Genomic DNA, 14,477 nt, shown 5'->3' with positions numbered 1-14,477 from the left:
CCCACTGAATCACCTAGCAAAGTTCCTTAATCAAGAGTATAACCAGTTTTTGTCCAGTATACCTGGTCTGATGAGGGATTTTTAATGCCACCTGTATGTATGAAGACTATGAGACATTGATACCAGCTATGAGCAGATGTTAAAAATTCTCAGGAGAACAGAGAAAAGCAATTTTAAATCACCACTTACCCAGAGAAATCTGAGAAGTTTCATATATTAATATTGTAGCTTCTCAACATATTGAATTGAGATAAATTGATGGATCTTAGACACATCTTAAGTTCTTTTAATGGAAGCATAGTGATGGAGAAAGAGACAGGTTTATGTAGTCAGATCTTTTGAGTTCCCATCCAGCTTGACCTGGGAAAATTACTCTTATCTTCTGAGTTTTCCTCACTGTATAATGGGGAACAATAATTACTACTATATAAATATAGATTAGTTTTAGAATTTTTTAGACACAAATAAAAAAATCCAATTAAATTGGCTTAATTGACCAGAAAATTTACTGGCTAATGAACTGAAAGGTCCAGAGGTGGGGCTGACTTCAGGGTTGGTTGATCCAGCAGCATGCGGTCATCAAGGAACCAATTTCTTCCCATCTCTCTTCACTGCTGTCTTATGGTGTTAACTTCATCATAGGGTCTTTGCTTCAGTGTGATGGCTGTAAGTAATCGGGGCTGCATTGCTTCCTAATTTACGTCAGCCAGATAGAGTGCGAAAGCTTCCCCACAGGCACCAAACAGAAATTCTAAGTTTTCTGCTGATAAGATCACCAGGTACTGATTGGCTTTGATCTGGATTTGCCCGAACTAATAAACACTGTGGTGAGAGGCGTGAGATCCTGCTGAACAATCTAGTTCTAAGCCCCAGAGCAGCACCGAGTGGGTCCTCCGCAGATGGTCGGTTAGCTCTTGGTAAACGTGGTATTGAGTGGGTATAAGGGAGATGCCTGAAATATCTGGAACATGTACCATGAGTAACTATGGTGAGGATTAAATAACATGACATATATAAAGATTTTGGTGCAAGTAGATACACAAGTATTGGTCAGTTCCCCTTCTGCTTTTCTTTATTGCTCTTTCTGTTTTATTCTTACTTATAAGGTAAAAAAAAAAAAAAAGTTTGAATTTTTTTTGGTCCAATTTCAAAGCTCTAGCAAACAGTTTTCGTTTTGAATGATCCTCTGTAGCTTTCAGTGTTGAGTTAAGATCTGGATTTTCAGATCCACATTTGGTTTTGATATAAATTGAGTGGATCTACTTAGAATGATCTTAAGTACAATTTGTATTGTGATTCCAATGCATGCATATGATAGGAAAAGATTTTTAAATGGAAAATTGAATGAGTGCTTTTAGATCTTGTTAAAACCTGGATATGCACAACAGCAATGGAAGGTAGTATTCATTACTGATTGCAGTAATATTTCATCTCATTTCTAACATTCTTCATGTCTTTCTCTATTAAGATAAAGGTGACCTTCAAGCTATTGAAAAACTTAGGAATGTATTAGCTTATGTCACTGCTGAAAGTGAATAGTAAAGAAGATCGGGCCATTGACACTTGCTGAAGAATAATAATATTTCTGTGGTTAGTCTACAAGGCAAAAGGCAGAGATAAAGTGGCCTCTGTTCTGTGTCATTCATTTTTATTGTATAAGCAATTGATGGTTAAAGCAAAAAAACAAAGTTATAACGTTGATTTTCTGTTAAGTATATAATTGAAGGTGACAAAACGTGAATTCTTATTTTTGTGGTTGAATTCTAGTTAATATATTAAAGCAAAATTTATAAGACTTCTCAATTTTCATTTTCTGTTGTATAATACTTAAGATACTATTTTATAATATTTTATATTTGTAATTTAAAAACAGTGCTTAAAGGAGCACCTGGGTGGTGCAGTTGGTTAAGCATCTGACTCTTGGTTTCAGCTCGGGTCGTGATCTCAGGGTCATAAGATCGAGCCCCACATTGGGCTCTGCGCTCAGCGGGGAGTCGGCTTGAGATTTTCTCTCTCTCCTTCTCCCTCTGCCCCTCCTTCCACTCTCTCTCTTTCTCTCTCTCTCTCTCTTTCTTAAGATAAATAAATCTTAAAAAAATAAAAAAATAAAAACCGTGCTTAAATGCTATCTAAGTACTGAGAATTAAACATGAATAAGATATGGGTCCTGTTCTGATGGATCTCATAATCTAGTAAGGAAGGCAGACATAAAAATAAAACATATATGAAGCATTCAGTATCCATATAGAAGTTAATGGTGTGTCGTCGGTAAAAAATAAAGTGATTTTTTTCTTTAATGAAGTCAATTAAATCTAACCCGGACAATTTGATACCTCGTTGGTAACCCTGACATTTGCTAGCCCCTGCAAGTCATCCTGTTATTGTTGGAGCAGCTTTGCAGGTGTTCTACAGACGGAGTTATACCCCATTAGTGAGTCCTGTAATTTAAGTGCTGTGATCGGCATTCAAAACAAACAAACCAAAAAGACTAGACTGTAGATTAACATCAGAAACTATCAGTATGCCTCTCATCACAGTAGGGGTTGTATTGTTTCAGGAAACTTGTTTGTTTTTAATATATTCATATATAGATACAGATACTGAGTTTTGCTATGCAGTGTGCTTCTTACTCTGGGTCTTAGACAGAAGGGTTTGGAACCTGCTGGTTCTGCTGATAGGCACCTGGCTACATATATCGGGGGAAGTGCATACTGGGGCAGCTAGCCCAGGACAGCATATTGATGTCTTAGTTCTGTTATATGTATCATCTAAATTCAGAATTGCCACCTTCTTTCATCTCCCCCTTCCCCCCCCGCCAACCTGTCTGGACTCTTGCAGTGACCTCTTACTGCCGCTCAGCTGCCTTCCCAGGAGCCACTTGCAGCTGTATCCCACATTCACCGTCAGCCAGTTGATTGGGTCCTTCAGAAGCTTAAAGTTCCCAGAGCTTGCAGTCATGGGTCACACACTTTCATTGCCCTTAGAATTAACTACAGGAAGCTTTTGCGAAAGACAGGTTTCTTCCCACCAATGCCAGTGCCTTCCCTAACCCCACACACAGAGTCATAAGTCTAACAGGGGCTCAAGATTTTTCATTCTTGAAGTAGTGCTCAGTTATTTAAATGCAGGTGGTCTAAAAAATCACACTTCAGGTAATAGTGTGCAAGATAAAGGCACCAGCATAGTTGAGTTCTGGTGAGATCCCTTTTCCTGGTCCGTGGTTGGCACCTTCTCCCTGTGTCCTTACACAGTGAAGGGACAGGGAGCTCTCTGGAGCATCTTTTAGAGGGCGCTTGTCCCTTTCACAAGGGCTCCACCCTCATGACTGAAGTACCTCCCAAAGGCCCCACCTACTAATGCCATCACTTTGAGGGGGAGGGGGATAGGATTTCAGCATATGAATTTTGAGGGAACACAAATATTCGGACTGTAGCCTTTGATATCTAAGATTTTTTTATCATAATTTTAAATGGGTACAAAGGGTGATGTAATTCTCTATATTTTAATTGTTGACATTAAAGTAAAACTGTTAGGTAGCTTTGTTTCTATCAGGGTAATCTACAATAATATAGCGATTTGATAACGACCACCGTCCCTTTAAAAAGTATAAGAACAAGCACATCTTTAGCAGTTAGAATGGTTGCATCTTTCCTTTCTCTCAAAGGATTTGTACTCTTTCTTTTGCCAAAGAGAAATAAAGCTGGGCACTAGTTAAAGGCAATAAAGACAGATTTTATTTAGTGATAGCTACTGCACGTTCATTGAGTTCAACTTCTCTGAAACAAAAGGCAGGAGACTTTCAGGGCTGGGCTGGAAGGGCCCTGTCTGGGCCGTGGTGGGGTTGGTGCATAGGACTGGGTCATCTGTTGATTGACACCGTCCTAGAAGAGAAACAAGCTTCTGGAGTCTTTATGACAGAAGATAGTGGTGCAAGGTGGAGCTGGGTGCTCTGCCCTCCCACAGGATGGGGAGCAAGGGCAGTCTTCCTGAATGCTTGCATTTCAAAGAGATACTTCCAGGTGACCCTTCTGGGTGGTAGCAGATTTACATGTCGAAGAGGCAGAGAAAGGATTTAGAATGGCAAGCCTTCTAAAGTTACTGCTCTAAGAGTGGGTTCAGGGTCCTACTGGCCTATCTCTGGGTTTTGGCTAGAACAAACAGTAAATTCTACTGGCAGTTTTGAGCTTTCCCAGGAAGGAATCTTAAGAGACACTGTGGTCATCCTAGAGACATAGCCTTAAGCTGCTAGATGTCCCACTAGAGTTTGGTCATGCCCCTTAGTGAAGGAGTCCGGGAGTCAGTGAGCAAACGAGCAGAGTGGTTTTTGTGCCAGGACTTTCGTAGTTCCCCTTCATGTAATTTTAGCACAGTGCAGTGTTTTTATGCTTAAAAGTCATTTCTCTGCATCAAAAATCATTATACAAATAGAAATTAACGTTTAAAATTTTTCTTGTGACCATAGAGCTCTAATATTTAAAGAAATTACTCTGTATTGAGTTACTGTTTCAGGTGTACCTTTGATCGCAACAACATAGATGTGTTAACTTTTGATAAATAAGGATCCTAAAATTAAAATTGTATTTAAAATGTACCTCTTAATGAGATGCATAGGGCTTTCAACATTGCTTTTTAATTAGTTTATGTGCCCTTCAGTGAGTATTACTTATTGCTGGATTGAAATTGCATTCAACATCCGTTGTTTCCATTTTACATTTTTATAGATAGGAATATTTAAAAACCTTGTTCACAGTGGTTGGGGAGGGAGTTTTGCCATAGCAGTGCCACTCAGGTTTGCGCCCTCCAAGTTATCAGCCAAAAAAATCCCATCATGATCTATTGTGAAAAATTATTTTTCATGATTTATCAACTGCCACCTCAATTAGATCTTTCATAAATTTTGTTGAAAGTACAAGAACTGGAAACCTTGTGACATGCAAAAAGAAATTCATTATTCAGTTGTTGGAGTCCTGTCACACACCAGTATTTTCAGTTGTCCCTTGTCACGTGTTCTGGAACTTTCTAGACTCCAGGACGATGTGGCAGAGTCAGATTCAGAAAGAATGTGATGCATGTCTTTCTTATGTAAGTGGAGCAAGGCCTATGTGAAAGGTGAGCTGAGAAAGAGAGTAGGTTTGACATCTTGACCTCCAGAATCTCCTCGAGATCAGTTTGAGGACGGATCTTGGAGAAGGTGAAGATTTAGAAATGGATTCCCTTAGAACCATCTGCACTGGTGTACCCTTCAGAAAAGCTTTGCATTGTGCTATTGGCACACGTACCCCAGTTGAAGACCATTGGCCTAAAGGCGAATGTGTTAAGTTCCCCACTGTGGCACCCTGGTGACCCCAACCCCATCCCTCCTTTGCGGGACAGTGTCCTGCCCAAGCACACACACAGTTTCCGTTGGTGCCCCCACAGGCTTCTCCTCGCCCCTAGCGCGGTGATTGTCTGGGTCTGGCCTGGGAGTGAGACTGGAGGAGGAGGTATCTAGCTTTTCGTGGGAACGGGGTGGGGGGGCCACCGTGGGGCATCACAGTCCTGGGATTGTTTGCTCTTTTTCAAAAACACTTCTTCCTCTTTTCCCCAAATACACTGTTAGCTGCTGCTGTGCACCCCCTCCCCCCACCACCAGAGATTCTTTGAGGTAGTGAGCTGCTAGGTTTGGGGGGAGGTATTCTATCCCTCAGGTGTTCTAGAGTCACAGTCCCAGAACATCCTCTTTTATAAAAGCCTTTTTAAAGTCCTCATGCTGCTGTCTTTGCCCGAAATCCCCCCCACCTGCTCCATCCACATGAATTCTTGCTCATCCTTCAAGTCCTGGTTCAGGTATTACCTCTTTTGTTAAGACTTTCTTGCCCTTCTAAGACTGTTTTTCTTGATGCACCCACATCCTTCGTTTATACTCTTTACATTTTATAAGTGCTTATTTTTGAGTTTGGCTTTCCCAGTACGATATATGTTCTTCCCAGGTAGAGATCCTGTCTTATTTTACCTTTGTATCTCCTGTGCCAAGACCAGGGCTAGCATATGGTAAGTGGAGAAGTGTCTGTGCTTGAAAAGGAGGAGGGAGAGATGGAAGATTCTGTCTCCCTCTCCCTCTGCCCTGCTCCCGGCTTGCGAGCGTGTCCTCTCTCTCTCAAATAAATAGAATCTTTAAAAAAAAAAGTATCTGCTGAGTAAAATTGATCAGCCTGAAGGAACCTGTAGATGAGGAAAGGTGTCTTGGTGAGTTTGAATCAAGCCATGACCTGAAAAGGGTAGTACTGATCCTGTCAACTTCTGCTTAAGCTCTTTCCGGTCATGCCTTCCCAGTCATGGTGGTAAAGCCCTGTCCCATCAGCCTGGCAGACAGGCCCTCCGTGTGGTCACCACTGCTGGGTTCCTCCCCATTCCCTGAAGGCCCTTCACTTGCACACTCTCTTCCAGCCAAGCCAGCCGACTCGCTTCCCCACTTGCTCCTTTGACCTGGTGGCTCTTGGAATACTTCTCCTGTCCTCCAGCCTCCTCACTGCTGAGGATTCCCCTCAGGAGTGGCTGCCATTGGCAGATGTCTCCCAGCCTCCCAGCTGCTCACTTCCAATTGGGACAAAGCTCGCCTTCTGAGGCCTCTACATGCCTCCTCCTTACTCTCTTGCTGTTTTGTAAGGATCATGCTTCTTTGTCCTGTCTTTTCTCTCTCTCTATTTCAGACTAGCCTTTCACATTCCCAGGGGAAGGGACCTGATCGAATATTGTCTGTGTTGCCAGCACCCAGCCCACGAGCAAATGTATAGCATGTATTCACCGGATGTGTATCAAATGAATACATTCCAAGTGATCACTAGTTTAATGTCCTTGTGTCTCTTCTGCGTGGCCTCCTCTCGCCACAACGGGTGTTGTGCTGATGGCACACATTGGGTCCCGGTTGGTTGGTTGGTTGGTTGGTTGGTTGGTTGGTTTCAGGTCCTTTAAAATATCCTTTTGCAATTTTTGTCTCCAAAGGCCTTCTCACAGGAACAGGACATTGCCGGGTCCGTAGTAAATTGGAGTCTTTTGGCCCAGTCTGGACCACAGGTTTCTAGGAACACCTTGAGAGCATGTCATTTCTTTGTACTTCTAAAGGTTCTCTTTCCCCTCCTATGTTGATCAGAGTTGAATGATTTAACAGCTATTTTCTGTTTGTGATGTGCTGGACATTGTTTAGGAGCTAGGAATACAGAGATTAAAAACAACAACAACAACAACACAGTTTCTACAAAGGATCTCCTTGACTAAACAAGGAGACATACAAGTACCCAGGTGATTTGAATGTGATGTGATACGTTCTTTGATAAAAGTAAGCACAGAACGCTTTAGAAATGTCTGTGAGTGGTTTATGACCTGGAGAGGAGATCTTGTCAGGGATGCTTCCAGATGTGTGAGCTCTGAACTGATTGTGGAGGGACAGATGAAGGGAGGTTTGAGAAAGAATGACATTTTTTACTCAGATACCTGCAGTTTCATATTTTTCTTCAAAATAAGATTCTTTGACAGTGTGTTTTTCAGTGGGAACTGAATAAGGCATTTTTATATAATTGTAATCCTCAGTATACGGGTTGCCTTCGGTAGCTTCTAATTCCTGTACCTCAGATTCCATAACCAGCCTGGTACTCAAGGCCACTTACAGTTTATTCTCAATTCTCCTTTCCAACTATAGCTGTTTAATGTTGTAGATCAGGGGGTCACCCAGCCTTGGCCTACAGGTTAGATTCAGCCCCCTGCCTGTTTTTGTTATAGCCCTTAGCTCTGATTGGTTTTTACACCTTTTTAAAGGATTGTAAAACCAACCAACCAAAGACCATGTACAGAGACCGTTTGGCGTGTCAAGCTGGAGTATTTTCTACAGGGCCCTTTAGACCTCTGCTCTTTCTAACCAGTGCTCCCTAGTGGTTACACATGTACTGTAAACCACAGGCTTCCCCACCTCTGCAACTCTGCTTCTGCTGTTCTCCCTTTTAAAATGTGCTCATTCATCCATTAATTCACTTTCACATTCAACAAATTGAGCAGTCGTTATATAACGAGCCACCATTCTGGGTTTGGGGTTCTGGGAATGTAACAGTGACAGACAGCACATGGAAATGTAATCATGTCAGTAGAGGGTAAGGAGAGAGAGAGAGAGAGAGAGAGAGAGGGACACCGGTTAAGAGGGGGAGGGAGTACTAGCTTTTATGGAGTGGTCAGGGGAGGCCTTTCTGATGAGGTGGCATTTGTGCCAAGTCCTCAGGAATGACCGTGGGGATACCTGGAGAACGTCTTAAGCAGAGGGACCAGCATGTGGAAAGGCACAGAGGGACTGCACGGAAGTCCGTCTGTCTAGAGTGGAGCAAGAGTGTTGAGAAAGGGAGGAAGAAGGATTAGACAGGTAGGGTAGGGAAAGAACAAATCATAGCGGGTTTCATCGGGCATTGAAGGCTGAGTTTTACTCTTAGTGGATTGGGAAGCTGTTAAATAGATTTAAGCAGAGGAGTGACATGGTCAGATTGATGTTTTTAAAATATCACTTTGCTCCTGGGTAATGCTGGAGTACCCAGTAAGCCCCAGGATCATAGTGGCTTACCACAACGAAGGTTAATGTTCCTTCATGCTCCTAACTCAGTAAGAGACTGTAAAGGGCTCTACCACAAAGCCACTTAGCATCCAGGCTGATGGAAGCTCTTCCGTCTCGTATTGGTGGCATCTGGGACCTGCCCCCTCCTCAGTGCCATGGCTGGGAGAGAACGCACACTGGATCATGATGCATGGGGGTTATATCTTGCCTTGGCTCACAAAAGAAATGTGTCTCCTCTGCTCAGATTTCCTTGGCTGGAACATGGCTCATGGTAGCTGCAAGGGGATTGGCAACTGTGGTAGGGCCCCTGGAATGCTTGTGTTTGGTGAGCACTGTGCTCTCTGCCATAGCAGGAGACCAGTTAGAACCATCACAGTACAAGAGAGGCGAAGTGGCTTAGAACTGTGGGGTGGCCGTGAACATGGGGGAAATTGGGTAGAGTCTGGATGTATTTCAAAGGTAGACCCAGTAAGATTCGCAGCTGTCAGGGATGACTCCTCAATTTCTTCCCCTTCCCACCATCTTATTTCCTATACAAAATATGATTTCTTTGAGCCTGGCTCATGTTTTCTTTCATTTTTCCACAGGGCCTACAAAATAGATGCTGAATACATACTTTTTGAGTAACAGAACAATTTAGGCACTTTAACATTATTTTACAAAATCTAATTTTTTTAATTAACATAAAATGTATTATTTATTTCAGGGGTACAGGTCTATGATTCATCATTCTTACACAATTCACAGCGCTCACCATAGCACATACCCTCCCCAGTGTCCATCACCCAGCCACCCCATCCCTCCCATGCCCCTCCACTCCAGCAACCCTCAGTTTGTTTCCTGAGGTTAAGAGTCTTTTACGGTTTGTCTCCCTCTCTGGTTTCATCTTGTTTCATTTTTCCCTCCCTTCCCCTGTGATCCTCTCTCTTGTTTCTCAGATTCCTCATAGCAGTGAGATCATTTGATACTTGTCTCTCTCTGATTGACTTATTTCACTTACACAATACCCTCTAGTTCCATCCATGTCATTGCAAATGGCAAGATTTCATTTTTTGATGGCTGCATAATATTCCATTGTGTGTGTGTGTATATATATATATATATACACCACATCTTCTTTATCCATTCATCTGTTGGTGGACATCTAGGCTCTTTCCACAGTTTGGCTATTGTGGACATTGCTGCTATAAACTTTGGGGTGCACATGCCCCTTCAGATCACTACATTTGTATCTTTGGGGTAAATACCCAGTAGTGCAATTGCTGGGTTGTAGGGTAGCTCTGTTTTCAACTTTTTGAGGAACCTCCATACTGTTTTCCAGAGGGGCTGCACCAGCTTGCATTCCCACCAACAGTGTAGGAGGGTTCCCCTTTCTCCGTATCCCCGCCAGCATCTGTCGTTTCCTGACTTGTTCATTTTAGCCATTCTGACTGGTGTGAGGTGGTATCTCATTGAGGTTTTGATTTGGATTTCCCTGATGCCGAGCGATGTTGTGCACTTTTTCATGTGTCTTTTGGCCATTTGGATGTCTTCTTTGCAGAAATGTCTGTTCATGTCTTCTGTCCATTTCTTGATTGGATTATTTGTTCTTTGGGTGTTGAGTTTGATAAGTTCTTTATAGATTTTGGATACTAGCCCTTTATCTGATAGGTCATTTGCAAATATCTTCTCCCATTCTGTCCGTTGTCTTTTGGTTTTGTTGGCTGTTTCCTTTGCTGTGCAGAAGCTTTTTATCTTGATGAAGTCCTAGTAGTTTATTTTAGCCCTTGGTTCCCTTGTCTTTGGTGATGTTTCTAGGAAGAAGTTGCTGTGGCTGAGGTCGAAGAGGTTGCTGCCTGTGTTCTCCTCAAGGATTTTGATGGACTCCTGTCTCATGTTTAGGTCTTTCAACCATTTGGAGTCTATTTTTGTGTGTGGTGTAAGTAAATGGTCCAGTTTCATTCTTCTGCATGTGGCTGTCCAATTTTCCCAACACCATTTGTTGAAGAGACTGTCTTTTTTCCATTGAACACTCTTTCCTGCTTTGTCAAGATTAGTTGATCATAGAGTTGAGGGTCCCTTTCTGGGCTCTCTGTTTTGTTCCACTGATCTATGTGTCTGTTTTTGTGCCAGTACCATACTGTCTTGATGATTACAGCTTTGTAAGAGAGCTTGAAGTCTGGAACTGTGATGCCGCCAGCTTTGGTTTAATTATTTTTATGGAGCCCAATGTGGGGCTTGAACTCGTGACCCTGAGATCAAGACCTGAGCTGACATCAAGAGTTGGATGCTTAACCAGCTGAGCCACCTAGGCGCCCCGAAACTTGTATTTCTTAATCTCACCTTATAGTCTTTCAGTGACAAACCTGTTTTTATAAAGAGTGAAAAGCTTAAGTGTCCAATGAAGCAAAATGCCCAGTTCTTATATCTTCTATCATAATATCATTCGGCCTCTTATACAGGCCCAGCTCCCTCAGGAAAATTAATTTAGGGTTGCATTTGTTTACACTCTATATTCTTAGTAACTGTTGGGTTATTTAGTTATTCTGAAAGATTATTAAAAATAAGGGGTGGGGGACCTTTTCTGACAACACTGGTGATGAGGTCCAATAATTTAAACTCCCAGAAAATTCACTTGCCTCTAGTGGCTATTCTATGACCATTCCATAGCAGTTTCTATGCTATGGAACAGAAAGCACAGACATCAGTGTGAGGCCTAGACTCAATATTGCTCGGCAGTTAGAGTTTCCATGTATATAAGCCAGTAGATGATGCACTTGTTGGAATAGATGATCTGCTGATGGACCAGCCAGTCTGAAGAAACAGATGAGTCCAGGATGACTTGTGTGTGTCTTGGTATTAAAACGGGTAGGAATGTGCCTTGCAAAGAAGAGAGGAGAGAGCATTTTGCTGAGACAAGATACCTAGTGATCCCAGGGAATGATGAAAAATTTATGTATATAGAGCTTGGAATGGGGGCTACAATTTTATTTGAGAGTAGAGGTTAGCTTGGAGCCAGCTTGTGAAAGACCTGAAGTACCATACCAAGGAATTTTCCAAGCTTATGGAAAGGTTTTTCTAGAAGGGATTATGTGGCAAATTGATTAGGAAGATAAAAAAAACTAACCGGTAGAAGATGGCCTGTGTATTGTATCAGTTGGTCAAATTACAATTCAGCTTATTTTATATATTATCTCATTTAAATTCTCAAAAATGACATTGCATACTAGATGAGATTTTTCACATTTCACACAGAAGAAACAAAGGCTTGAAGCATTTTGTCAAGTTGTCTAGTCACCCAGTAGTGAACATTAAGCACAGGTTATCTGAGGTGAGTGCTCTTCCTACTTACCAGCTATTCCAGGGGTGGTTGACAATGGCACGTTAAATCTTGGACAACCAAGACCGCATCTGGATCTGTCCCAGGGCATGGAGACCAGCTGTTTCTCCCAGGATGCTACTCCCTGCATGTGTGAATTGCCCGCCCTGTCCCTACTCTCTAGCCGGTCTGTGGTTGAAATTCTTCCATGGCCCTCAATAGGCTAGGAGGGAATAGACGTTTGGCCAGCTGGTATATCCAAATATTCCCCAAACCTGTCTTTCTTAGGGAGACAAATATAAGTGACTAGAAAGGAAGGGTTCACTCTGCCATATTCTTATTTGTCTTTGCTTCTGTGGAGCACCCAGCCAGCATGCACCCATCATCGCTCTGTCAGAGCCTGTGAGGAGGTAGCTACAGCAAAGTGGAAGCTGTGTGATGTGTGGGGAAAGGGCAGCACCAGCTCCATAACAAGGCACCTGGATGCTGGCTTTTACTCTTGTCTCTTACTTGAGGAACCCCAGCATATCTCACAACCTCCCTGGGGCTCAGTCTTTCCATCCACATGATGGGCGAAGTAAGGAGGGCTATGAACTACACAAGGTCTATTATCTTCTATTTCTCCACCACAGAAAAGAGTTCACAGTGTATGCAAGTGAAGAGAATAATGTAACTACTTGCCTGTCAGTTGGGGGCTTCTGATTTTGTTGTATGCCACGAGTCCTTGGAGCTAGCAATCTGGCCACAAAGCGTACTTGAAGCTGCATTTGCAAAGCACACACTTAGTTAAAATTCAGTGGAAATAGTACTTCCTAAAGTTACCTTTTACCCATATGAACATGGGATGAAGAAAATGTCAGCCATCTGCATTATACAACATGAATTCTGTGTAGAGTGACTTGGAGGGAGCTGGTGGGAAATGGAGGTCGGGAGGGGTTGGCCTCCTAGTACGGTCACTGATGCCATGTTTTGATGCCTGTGGTACTTTTCAGAATAACCAGAGACACACGGTAACTGATTTTAAGAAATAACAGTAAAGATAAGATTTTGCCCTAGGACTCTATCTGTTTTTATTTTATTTATTTCTTTAAATTAACACAACGCCCTTTTAAGGCTATAGTAAAAATGTGCTTGAGTAGTTGACATGAGGCTAAATCTAGGATCCAAAGCAGCACAAATCAGTCGGGCCTGAAAAGGCCCAACATGGCTGACCGATATGTGGTACCTCCGTCAAGATGGGTCATGTTTAGACTTGAGGCCAGGTAAGCTTAATATTTTTAATAATAGAAAAATATGATTCCTGCATGCCTAACAAAATGACTCTCACATATCAGAATTCAATAAATACTTGGTAAGTAAACAAGTGAATATGACATTATTATAGAAAATTTGGAAAGTTGAGAACAAAATTGCTCATAATCCCAACATGTTAACGTTAATAGTCACTAATATTTGTGTGTGTGTGTGTTTATTTGTGTTCAGCCATACACACAGGGTTAGTTTGGATTTTAATATAAGCATGACGTAGACAGTTTTATGATTTCTGATGCCTAAAATTTAACATTTTATGATACGCACTTTCCAAATTGCTATACTGTTTTTATAATTCTGATTTTAATGATGGCATAATGTTCTATCTAGTAATTTATCATAAGTTAGTTACCATTTATTTTATATCAGGCGATTAGATTGCTTTTGAGGTTTTATTTTATAGTCTTATTCCAGTTAAAATCTTCATGCCAATACTGTTTTCTTCTTTTTAATTATTTCCTTATAGTAAATTATCAAAACTGGTAATTGTGGTTGTAGAAATGATTCCTCCTTTTTTCACTGTAACCAGGACTCTGTTTGAATGCCAGTTTCATCATATCACTGCCTACTTTTGGATATTAGATTAAAAAAAATCTATATTTACTAGTTTAATAACGCATATGGTCCCTCATATTGTTTCCTCACAGAAGAAAAGCTAATATTACAAAAGCCTATTCACTGGTTAAAGTTATATGTTAACATTTCACTTTGGTTCTCTCTGCCTCACTAGTACCTTGTTAAATGTGGTGTCTCTGATAACGTGGGGCTGGCTTGTCTCACTGTTGTTCAATCCCTTTTTGTGTCGAAGCTGTCTGTGGAAGCACGTAAAGAGATGACTAAAAAGGCTATTCAGACAGTCAAACATTTTACTGAGAAGATGCGGAAAAGAAATTTGGAAGACGACATTCAGGAAGCTAGTGACTCTAAAATGACCTATGCAGATGCCCTGAATCATCTGGAGAAATCACTTGCTCACCTGGAAACCCTCAACCACAGCTTCCTTGTTTCTCTGAAGAATAGTGAGCAGGTAATGAAGTGAAAACTGTTCCCCATGCTCACTCACTCAGATGACATCAATACACGCTTTCATTTCTCCTCTCAAGCCGTATTAGTGGTTTTGCTAGGGTTTTCAGTCTTGCAGATGTCTTTAAAAATGGTCCTCAACCTTTTATCCTTTAGCTTCTTCATTACATCCTGATTGTCGATTTGGTTTTCATTTCTTTGAAAAGGATTTGAGGCCACTTATCAGGATTAATCTCTGGCAGGGAGGAGGTGGGCAGGATGGGGAGAAAGGACCCT

General features: G+C 41.8%; 1 protein-coding gene across 3 annotated transcripts in view; it reads left to right on the top strand.

Moving 5' to 3' along the window:
• NBAS (NBAS subunit of NRZ tethering complex) overlaps window positions 1-14,477 on the top strand; it is a 358,882-nt gene that overhangs the window by 278,468 nt on the left and 65,937 nt on the right. For all 3 annotated transcript variants that reach the window (XM_073897011.1, XM_025867764.2, XM_073897012.1), the window contains one exon: window positions 13,987-14,205. In XM_073897011.1, the coding sequence (XP_073753112.1) occupies window positions 13,987-14,205 (219 nt within the window). The remainder of the gene's footprint in view (window positions 1-13,986; window positions 14,206-14,477) is intronic.

Source organism: Callorhinus ursinus, unplaced genomic scaffold (genome assembly GCF_003265705.2).
Source record: "Callorhinus ursinus isolate GAN/ISIS: 27379988/994484 unplaced genomic scaffold, GSC_fseal_2.0 scaffold10, whole genome shotgun sequence".
NCBI classification, from domain to species: Eukaryota; Metazoa; Chordata; class Mammalia; order Carnivora; family Otariidae; genus Callorhinus; species Callorhinus ursinus.
This window is presented reverse-complemented; position numbering and strand designations above follow the sequence as displayed.